Genomic DNA, 11,481 nt, shown 5'->3' on the forward strand with positions numbered 1-11,481 from the left:
AAAAGCTTGAGTTTATTATGCTAGTTATAATAACCACAAAACTACTGTTTACTGCTCAGCTTCATACACATGACTAGTTCAGAACAAGCGATTAATGAATTTTAGTATGCTAACAAATACTTGACATGCACTCATGGCCATTTTGGATGTCAAGGAAAGGAATTTAATGGTCCAGTGCACACAGTGAAAGGCACACTCTAGCAGAGACCATGTAACTTTTTGTTTTTTAGTGACCCATTATGGCTGCAAGTGTACGTCATCTATTGTGTACAATAAATAATATGTACTTAATAGTTAATTAAGATAAGCTTAACTTATACAAAAACACAGGCCGTAACAAAGCATTACTGATTTACGTGCTTTGTCCGTCAGTGAGCCAGCGCATTATTCGGGTATAATTAAGCTTAGCCTGACAAGCTCTGTGACCAATCTTATACAAAACAAGTATAATTTCAAGTATAAAAACGTATATTAAAAATATGAAAAACACACTAACCGTATAGATGCTATTGCAAGAAAAAACATATTATATCAAACTGGTGTTGCATATAATAAGAAACTATTAAGTGAGACTGTAATATCGATTGTGACATTTTTTACCTCCAGATTTATGCATTAAAAAAAAACAAAAAACAAAGTCATGTTTCAAAGATCACTCATTCCAAAAAAAAAAAAAAAAAAAAAAATACTGCAGAGCATTAGTATACATCACAATGAAAAAGATCAGATATTGGAGTTTTGAATCGGTATCAAGATAATGCCTACCATATAAAAATTCTTTTGTTTGTGGGTTTACTTTATATTCAAAGTATTCAGCCTAAATGAATTCAATATTTCACAGCTGCCAATTAGAAACAATAAAGTATCTTATGTCAGTTTATGTGTCGGCCATTTTTTTTTTTAGTGGGGTGGTATAACTATTGGGGACAACTTCCCAATGATGCATTCCTTACCTAAGGGGAACAACTCTGATTTAACATTTCACATATTCCCTGCTCAGGGTGCGGGGAGGGGCATCTACAGGGTTATATATCCATGCTGTTTCCCTGTTTAATATCGAGACAACAGGCTTGGGTAATGGAGTACCTGGGGTAGTACTAGTGGCTTTCATACACAACATAAGAAACAAAGCAAACTCATGACGTGTCATAAGAACTACCAAGGTAGGCCTACATCTGTAAATAAAACACCTGTCAGAGGAACCTTATGTCAATACACAGTAGACACATTAAAAAACTGATACAAGCACATCTATAGTGACAATTCAATATATAACACTTGTCCAGGTAAGATAACACAAATACAGTAGCAGTAATAATAACAGTATTAATATGAACAACAAATATAAAATATAAACAGAATGCCCTTAACAGAATAATTCATGTTTATTACACTTATATAATGGTTGTAATGTTTACATTGCAGTTTGCATGTACAAGTCTTACCACAATATTACAGTAATGTAGGAAGACTGGTAATGATGTCTACCTATAGCCTACTCCCTTGTCCGCTATAAATGTGCTGCTCACCTGCACTAACCAGGTGATAGTCCACAGACAGAACAATTATCCACGCCAGCTGGGATGATAACATGTACTGTTTATTGACACATCTGATATGCCCTCCTTGGGCAGAGTAACCTGTCCTATGCTGATCAAGAGCTGTCCTGATATAAAAGGCTAATGCATCAATGGTTGTTTGCACTGGATTTCTGTCTAAAACTGCTTTTGTAGGAAAACATGGTGATAGCCAATACTGAGAAAGTCTATATGTTGCAATAACACACAAAAATACGGTCCAAATGAGCAGCAGCCATGTCTCAGTGCCACATCCAAGTCTTAGTGACACATCTTACACCTTGATACCTTCCTATAAAATCAGTGCACGTATTGTTATCAACAGTACTTTATTATAAGGTAGGCACTGGGGCCGATTTCATGAAACTCACTTAGCTAAATAAGCCCTTAACTACCATGACAACATATGTTGTAGAGATATAAAGAGTACTTAGCTAAGCGCAACTCAAAGTTAAGTAAGCTTCATGAAACTGGTCCTTGGTACGGTGACATTTGAGCGGGGAATGGAAGGTAAAGGATTATTCCTCTACCCAACAATGGCAACCACGCATGTAACGTGGCATTTCAATTCCTTACCACATGTATATATATTTCCATAAATTATCCCCTCCCCTTGGGGCGTATTGGGCAAAATAATTTCAACTGTGCAGGAAACGGTTCATAGTGTTTGAGATCAGATAATATGGAAGGGGCTGACCTGTTTTGATCTTGTATCAATTTCAACTGCAATTTCAAAATTTCAAACATCAAAATCTTGCCCTATGCTGAAATCACTAATTTGTCAAAAACTCAAAACTCAACTCAGATTACATTTCTACATGTACATTTATGGAATATTTTGTGAGATAAAATCACATGACAGTTAAAAAATTTGCTGCGCTCAAATATTACAATCTGAAGATGTTCTGGTGGAGGGCACCACACATTAGTTGTTCACTTTTTCAGTACTCTTATGTGTGTGTTTGGATGTACTGCTGACAACCATGTAACCAAAACTACAAGAACTAAAACTAACCTATCACTAATACTTTTCATACATGTGGTTCTCACGATCTGTGAATATTGCTGGTTTTAAGTACTAATAACTGATGAATAAAAAGTGTATAGTACAGCAGATACCATGACCTAGTAAAAGATAACGTAATAGGCTAACTAGCATAATAATGGAACATTGTTTCACGTCTTGTGTGAGGATTTATCTTGTCACCGGAGGGCAATGAAACCAATCAATGCCAACTGAACATGTACAAACGATAAAAATACACTGACATGTCCCTCTACAAAATCTGAGTAAGCATTTGAGAATAAATGCATACAGGCGTGCAATTTAATTCACATATTTGATGATATATTCAAGTCTGTACACATGGTGTAATATTCACATACACATAAATAAATCTTCTCCCCTACATAAGTGTTGCCTGACATGTGAGAATACTATCTGGTATTTATTTATTTACTAATTTGATTGTTGTTTTACGCCGTACGCAAGAATATTTGACGACGGCGGGCAGCATTATGGTGTGAGGAAACTGGGCAGAGGCCAGAGGAAACCCACGGCCCATCCACAGGTTGCTGACAGACCATCCTATGTACAGCTGGAGAGAGATGACCTGGACTTAAACTGACAGCAACAGCATTAGTGAGAGGTTCCTAGGTCATTTTGCCATGCTGGCATGCTAACCACCTTGCCCCCCACAATCTGATATTAAAGCCATCCTTGAAATGACTGTCTATTTTATGAAGAGGTACTGAGAATGATGATAACAGTTGCAAACATAACAAAAATTGATACATAAGTCGGTACATACACAATCACATCTGTTCTTCACGTTAACAATGTCCTTAACCGTTAAAATGTGTCAGCTGGATTCTATCAGTCTTGTTATAAATTACCGCTATATATACCCATCCACTGTACACACAGCATTAAAAAATGATAACATATACATGCATATTATCAATATTAATATCAACAACAACCAAAAAGAAACTTCCGATTTACAGGAAAATGTCACTGTTTTCTCAGAAATATTAATCAAAACTTCCAAAACTTCCACAACTTCCGAAACTTCCACAACTTGATAATGAACTCCAGCTCCCCCATCGCGGCCCCATACCAAACATCCCGAACGGGCTGCCTATCATCCGTGAAGCCCCGTAACCCAATGCTGCCCCTCCTAATGCTCCTGCCAAATACAAAGTAACAGAATAATCAGTGCATGGACATTAAAAGGAACCATGAATAACAAACTGCCAGCCACTTTATAAGTGGAAAATTTCTGAGTATGGCATTAATAGGAACGCCACTGAAATAAACAGGTAAATTTAGGTAGAGTATAGGCACTACCCCTGCACCCACCTGCCGCTAATTTGCCTTTGTTACCGGACAATATGCCCCCAAGCCCGCCTTTCTTGTGATGTTTCTGCCCTCCTTGTTGGACGTACACAGGCTGTTGAGAGTAGCCCTGCTGATACCCTGGCTGATAACCTTGCTGGACATAGGCTGGCTGCTGGTAGGGTTGCTGGTAACCATAGTTACCTGGAGGTGGGCCATATGTCCCTACAACAGAAAGAAACAGATTTACTTCCACAAAGGTTTCAGAGACATAACAAATTTCTGTTTTCAATCTACGAAAGCAATAGACACCATCTCAATCCTTATCATTTAATCTTGTTTACGAGACACAGAGGTTTTAACACTGAAGTAACTCCCTAAGGTCTTCAATCTTTGACGCAGTGAAGTCAGATTTTAGGGTGGTTACAGTACAGACACCCTACCTGGGGGTGGATAGTAGCCTTGTTGCTGGTACTGGCCTGGTGGGGGTCCGTAGGACTGTTGGGGGTAGGGTTGTGGGTATTGGGCTCCACCTGGCGGAGGACCATAACCTGTAATACACCAAAATGCAAATAATTGATGTTCAGAGACATTAACTTCAAGTTTCCAGGGGCATTCTGTGGCCTAGTGGTTAGCATGTTAGTTCAGCACAATGACCCAGGAGCCTCACACCAAAGCAGTCACTGTGAGTTCAGTCACACCTGGGATTTATTTATTTATTTATTTATTTGACTGATGTTTAACCCGCACCACCCGCAGGTTGCCGGAAGACCTTCCCACATACGGCCGGAGAGGAACCCAGCTTGAGCTGGACTTGAACTCACAGCGACAGCATTGGTGGGAGGAAACAGCAACCAACCAGCCCCATGTAAGAGTCTGCATAAAATGTCCCTACAAGAGCTATAAACCAATTATTGACATCAAGGTTTAATGGTGATGTGGAAAAATTTCGTGTAAGAGGCCAGGATTGAGAAACACCTGCTGCATATGTGTGACTGAAAGCATATTTCACCACACCAACTACAACAAGAAAAATTAATGTTAGTATTTACTAAAAAAGAAATAATGTATTTAAGTAAAACGTCTATATTACATGTACATACAAAAAGCTGATAAAGCTAATTTATGGTATGAATTAGCTGAAATTTACCTGAAGGTGCTGGCATGCTTTCAAAGCCAACATGGGTTGGTTGTGGCATGCCTGGCGCCATGGGGTACGGTGGCTGTGATGAGAGAGGGGGGCCTCCTGGGGCTGCTCTGATAGGACCATGTTGTGGAGAAGGGGTGGAATGAGGGGATGGTTGAGGCTGAGAGTGTGACGGCTGTGTGGAAGGGTTCTGTTGAGGAGGGGGAGGTAACTGAAACAAGGAAATAACTCTGTGACAGATTACCCAACTTCCTTACATCAAAATGTGGTACAGGAGGTTAAATCTACATGAATTTATTTATTTGATTTCTTTAATGCAATACACAATATTTTTTCGCTTATATGATAGAGTTTTACTGGTGGATGGAAATGGAGTGTCTTGTTTAACCCATCCAATATTTGCCAAGATATTGACCGACTTTCCTATGTGTTATGTACAGGCTGTTGGCCAAGTGATACGAACAATCAGCTGCAGAATCTGTTAATTCCCTGTTCCAGGCCAGGATTAAAGCTGCCCCTCATGAGGGGAGTCCCACTCCACTGCCGAAAGTTCAAATTTTAATTCTGGAACATTGCATATAAATAAGCCTATGCATAGGACCATGACTATATTTGTCTCGGTGTAATCATTTCAGAAAAAGAAATTACTTTCTACTCCAGCTTATTTTACGAATGTCATCAAATGTTGTTATTCCAGTTCTAAACATCATTATAAACAAAACACATTCACTGAATGACTTCATTAAACTTACCGTATTACAAATGGCTTTCATCCACTCGCTGGAATAAAACAAATAGAAAATTATAGTATTAAATAATTAGTGCGTGAAGGAAGAATTCATTATTCAGGACAATAATTTGAACAGCACATAATTCTACAATACTGGATGTCTTAGGCAAGCATGAAATATCCGAAGTATAAATCATGAATCAAGATTTAATTTACTGATTTAACTGGTTGGTGTTTAACACCATAGAATTTCTCACTTATACAACATGAGTAACGTTTGTGGGTGCAGGAAACTTGAGTGCTCTCAAACTACTGGCTTTGGTTGATACCTGACAAACTTCCTGACATAAATCCACAGCCTATGCAGCTAGAGCTACATTCAAACATGCAATCCCATTGGTCAAGGGGCTGAGAGTGGCAGCAAACCAGTGATTTACCCATATGAGCCAGTAAGGTGTTGAATCAGATTTAATTCCACATTTAAAATAATATATGGCATGAAAGACAGTGACAAATCTAAAGCTTTTGTATTTCACCTTAAACATGTGAATAAGAATCTTTAACACATCTCAATATTCTTCCCGGGGTGTGTTTCATCTACAGGTGAATGGTTTCAATACATAATACAGAATTAATATACCTGTATAAGTGTGTTATTAGCACTTCAAACAGAAATTCCATGTACTGACATCACTTATGAGTAAACATCCGCAGGTGTACTACCAATCATGTTACAAACTAAAATCTTGCACACTTTGACTGAAGGAATTTTTCTGCATCACACCAAAGTTACCATCCGTTCATGAGGAGAACCAATCTTATCTACATGTAGTGAGTTTGGATATGATCAACTCCTTCACATATACGGTATACCTGAACAAGGCATTCTTATGGAAATACAACTTCTTGGTTTATTAACACGATGTCTCGATGTAGTTACTAAAAGCTTTATCAAGTGAATGACGCCTTAAATGGGTTTAAATATAACAAGTAAAGTATAGTTACTGAAATTCTGCCTCTGAGTTGGCAAGAAACCAGTGTATTTTGGACTTGGAGCTTGGCTTTTGGGGAACTGCTATCATCCAATCTATTTTTGCACCATGGGGTAATGCTGGCCTGTCTGCCATACCATCTGTATACTGACCAACAGCAAACCATTTACAAACTTCCTGAAAACAAACAAGTACAAAATCTGTCTGATTTAATGAAGAATTTCACAATATGCTAATCCAAAAGTAATTACGTTATTCAAAATGAGAACACAAAATCATTCTGATCATTTATAAAATATGCCTTTGCCACTGCCTAGACCTTCTCTTTTAAAGACGTGGTCTAACCAGTGACAGGTGGATTTGAACCTGTGACCTCATTACTCAGGAAGCAATCGACTGAGGTGAACTTTCTTGGACATAATCAACTATTAACACTGATACAGCCAAAAACAGGACCCTGCTTCAATAAACATCATCCTATTTTCCGTGATCGTTATCATCAAATGAGATACAGGTTTCCTATTCCAAGTTATTATTTCTACAGTCTGCCTTGGGCAGGGCTTTTCATCGCTTACCCTAATTCCCTAACATTTTCAACTGCGTCTGCGACCAATATTTTGAAACATCCTGAGAGAACTTTGGAGTGTAGAGAAATAATTTGCTCAGTTTTATGAAGCTTGCATCTTTTGGGACACAAACAAATAATTTTAGAGTTATTTATTTAAGATGTAAAGGATTGACACAACTTGCCTTCTCATGGGCAACAACCCATGGGACTACAGCCAACGGATTTTCATTTCAATGATTTACTGATCTCAATCTTCTTTTAACATATGCGTCTATGTTTATTTATTATTTATTTGATTGGTGTTTTACGCTGTACTCAAGAATATTTCACTTATATGACGGCAGCCAGCATTATGGTGGGTGGAAACCGGGCACAGCCCAGGGGAAACCCATGACCATCTGCAGGTTGCTGCCAGACCTTCCCACTTACGGCCCGGAATTATAGCCATCAACTAACCTTCATGAATATTTTAGCTTTTGGTGTTGAATCTCCCTGTTTTTTAAACACAAGCATATAGCTATCCTTGTGTAACACAACCCATACATTTCTCCAGCCACCCTCCAGAAAGCTTTCTACAATGAAGATAAAGAAAAAATGTTTTCGTCATCATCTGGATTTAGCATCTTGAGTCAAAATACAATGTTGGTGTCTCTATATGAAAGCGATGATCTAGCATTTTTTGTTGTAGAAATCAACGTTTTCAATAGATCAGTCATTTTGACACATTATTACACTTTTTGGTGATTCAGAAGAAGGGAAATGCTTACAGTAAATATCAGTGTGTTACACAATTCAAAAAAAAAAGTTATGTACAGAAAACATGTCACTTGCAGCTGGAAGTCAAAGGTCAGCTTGTTTCTATACCAGTAATTAGTGGTGATTCACACAGAGGTGATGGAGATGTGGAAGTGCTAAGACTAATGACTACAGTATTTGACCCATTCAAAATTTCCCAAAATAAGTGCATTTTAAAGGCAAATGAATGACTTTGTCTCTGTTGCATGTTATATTTTACTTTCCAAATAAGCTTTAAAATACCTTTGTAAGATTAGCCGAAGTATCAGAATAAGACAAAATAAATAACTTAGCAATCGATGAAATTTTAGGTCAAATTCAGTAAGTGATGTTTTTAAGGGATTAATGAAACCAATGGTTTTTTATTTCTTGATATGCAGCTTAGGGTTTGACCTAACATGTCAAAGTATGCAAAAGTTTCTCATTCTTCTTTTTGGTTGGTTTTTTTTTTTTTGGAGGTGGGGGGGGGGGGGTGGGTGATTACTTTAAACTAGTTTTCCTAAGGCCCAGTCTGTCTGAAAATTACAGTAAATGACCTAAAGTTTCACCCTGGGACTCAGAAAGTGTATCCCAGGATTCACAGTGCTGATTGTGGTTCTGACTGGGTGCCACAGGAGAGCATAGGTGGTGGTCTGGGGATGATACCGACAGTTCAACAATGTAATAAACAAGCTCACACTTCACCGAGCAGTTAGTCTATGCTCCTTCCACCAAAATTTCCTCAGTTTTAATCATAATGAATTTTGTACATACAGGTTTACTTCACAAAAGGTGCACCTTGGTTGTTTTATGGTTGCCATTTGGCAGCCCTGTAGACATATACGGGAAGCTGATGACAGATATTTCTCACTGAAAATCATTTTTGGCTGAAATACATTTGTACAAATATTCGCTACATAATGGGGGCTCTCAGCAAACAACTGTCCACCAGATAATGACGTGAGGTGACTTCTACGTAGGTCTAACCCGAATAATCAGTTTGTCTGCAGTGTGCATTGTGCATTTTGTTTGCCATGGTCATGCCTTAAGACAGTGTGAATTAAAAGGTTTGTAATAGACATTGCCTGTTCTTCGATTTCATTCATGTGTATATTTAGAGATGTATGTGTAGGCCTACTAGTCAGGAGACCTGAACACCTCACTGTCAGTGACTGGATCCACAAGGCGAGAATTAGCAGCCAGAAAGGCCAAGTGCCATGCACGGGAATGGTAGTAGTGGCTAATCACTCTTTTCTGTCATCTTGCAGCCAACTCAGATCGTGCGAAATAAATGACAGTAATTCACGTGCAAAACTTTATGTCATTTACCGTAAGTAGCCCGCACTCAAGTAGTCAGTCAGAACTTATCTGTGAAAACAGCTGTGTGGAAGGTGGTAGGTTGCTCATATAATAACTTCACCGAAAATTTCTGATGAAAACATTTCCGATGAAAACATACAAAATATGCCCTGAAAATATATTCTCCTTTAATTTTTTTTTTTTTTTCAGTGTTTGGCTATAACTTTTTTCACTTGCAACATAACAATATTTTGCATTATAGAGCCACAGCTGAGCATAACACACTCTCCCTTTACTTACTGCTGTGTTTTCTCAAGTAGCCAGACTTCTCAATACCCGTCATCTACAAAAGACAGAACAAATTATCAGCTCATGTGAACTTTTAAGCACATATTACTTAATCGGCACGATAGGGCTGCAACACTGATGCAGTGACATAATCATTCATTTATTCATTAATAGTTGATACTCAACAATTCTTTAAGGTACAAATAACTTAGACTGAATTTCATAGTATGTATGCTTGGGGTTTATGTAGCACCTGGGGCTAATATGATCTATTATATTAGTCCCAGGTTGTACTTAACAATGTTTCAGTCATATGACGACAAGATTTCATAGTAATCTCATTCATCAGTCTCACTATCAGTCTATAATACTACCACGACTACCAGTAAACTATCAGGAAATCAATTAATTTTGGTTAATTATGTAATGATGGAATATTATAATTTACTTCACTGACAAAACTGTACTGGTACTTCACATAGTTACATATCACTTTTATTATTACATTTTTGGTATTTCAGACAGATGTCATGTCGTCGTCAAAAAAGTAATGCTTTTAATGATGTACCAGTATACACTATATTACAGAAACACAAAACATGATGTCGAGCGATTCGTGCCCGATACTTGTCAGTATGCAGGGCAAACATTTGACGTTAGATACCTTGTGCCTGATTGGTTAAAACTGATAACATGGCAGAGAATTCTAATTTTGTCGATGGGCTTGGTTTTCCTAACTATGAATTGCAACATTTCAGTTAACTTAACAAAACATATTAGTGTGTCTAAACTGATTCACGAATGAAAGTGAATGATGAACGACAAATGACACTTCTGTATTTATATAATGAATACTCTCTTACTAACAGAAAATGAACTCTGGGCATATGGTGATATCAGTGTCATTCCATATCCCTCGATCAAGTAGCATAGGTTCAAAGGGTGCCTTGCAGTATGGAATGACAGGTGATATCAGTGCCATTCCTGGTGACTACAAATGCTTGGAGTAGCTTTCGCTCCAGGGGTGTGTTATAGTACTGAATTACAAGTGATATCAGTGTTATTCCAAGTCACATCAGTGCCATTCCATAAGCCTAGGGTAGCACTGGTCCTTAGAGTGTCATGTAGAGTGGAATAACAGGTGATACCAGTATCATTCCATGAGATATCACTCTCCTTCAGCAAGGGAACATTCATTATATACATAGAGAGTTGTCATACGTCATTCAGCTTAGGCCATAAACCCTGAGACTCTGATCTGGCCTATTAATTCATTCATCAGACAAGAATGAGCTAACAACGACATTACAAACTTCACCAGAGTATATGTCATTAGGTCTAATTTATAATAACGGTATCGTATTTGTACAAACCTTGACAAAAGGGCAGGGCCACCTGGGAAGTTGAAATTTTCCTCGACAATAACACTAGAATATTTCCCAACCAGTCCGATGCTTCTCTGTTTATCACTGATCACTGATCAAGAAAACGTACGTCCGGTTTTACGTGAGCAAGAACGTCTAGAATAAACCATTAAGCGTCATCTTAGTCATGTACTGAGCAATGAAAAAAATAACATCAAACACATATCATTCCCTGATGAAACGATGTAACGATTCGATCTAAATAACAACTCCACATTCGAGAAGAAACGTCTGTAGGTAAGACGTTAATGACGCATAATTAGCAATTTAGTTACATAAATAACATATACAGTGGATAAATTACCGGAGTGACAGGTATGAGTACGCTTTCGACTGCCTAGAGC

At 38.0% G+C, this 11,481-nt stretch overlaps 1 protein-coding gene across 2 annotated transcripts; it reads right to left on the minus strand.

Annotated features, from left to right (window-relative positions):
* On the minus strand, positions 1 to 11,481 carry LOC135475902 (uncharacterized). Of its 2 annotated transcripts, none has more exons than XM_064755853.1 (10): positions 11,442 to 11,481; positions 11,087 to 11,233; positions 9,726 to 9,768; positions 7,809 to 7,924; positions 6,798 to 6,961; positions 5,815 to 5,842; positions 5,066 to 5,273; positions 4,359 to 4,466; positions 3,940 to 4,140; positions 1 to 3,766 (listed from the first exon to the last, which is right to left on the minus strand). In XM_064755853.1, exons 3-10 carry the CDS (start codon positions 9,766 to 9,768, stop codon positions 3,612 to 3,614), a joined length of 1,023 nt encoding a protein of 340 aa, XP_064611923.1. In that variant the 5' UTR covers positions 11,087 to 11,233; positions 11,442 to 11,481; the 3' UTR covers positions 1 to 3,611. The 2 variants fall into 2 exon arrangements, with proteins under 2 accessions (XP_064611923.1, XP_064611924.1); XM_064755854.1 differs by having other exon boundaries at positions 11,087 to 11,189; positions 11,442 to 11,463.

This window comes from Liolophura sinensis, chromosome 9 (genome assembly GCF_032854445.1).
Source record: "Liolophura sinensis isolate JHLJ2023 chromosome 9, CUHK_Ljap_v2, whole genome shotgun sequence".
Lineage (NCBI taxonomy): Eukaryota > Metazoa > Mollusca > Polyplacophora > Chitonida > Chitonidae > Liolophura > Liolophura sinensis.

What these genes read in the sequence shown, in the direction of transcription:
- LOC135475902 (XM_064755853.1), bottom strand. Translation starts at nt 9,768, where the DNA reads ATGACGGGTATTGAGAAGTCTGGCTACTTGAGAAAACACAGCA. An exon ending in AACTCAGAGGCAGAATTTCA is followed by an intron (nt 5,843 to 6,797) that starts GTAACTATACTT and finishes GTTTTATTCCAG; the next exon opens with CGAGTGGATGAAAGCCATTT. An exon ending in AGGCTACTATCCACCCCCAG is followed by an intron (nt 4,141 to 4,358) that starts GTAGGGTGTCTG and finishes TTTCTGTTGTAG; the next exon opens with GGACATATGGCCCACCTCCA.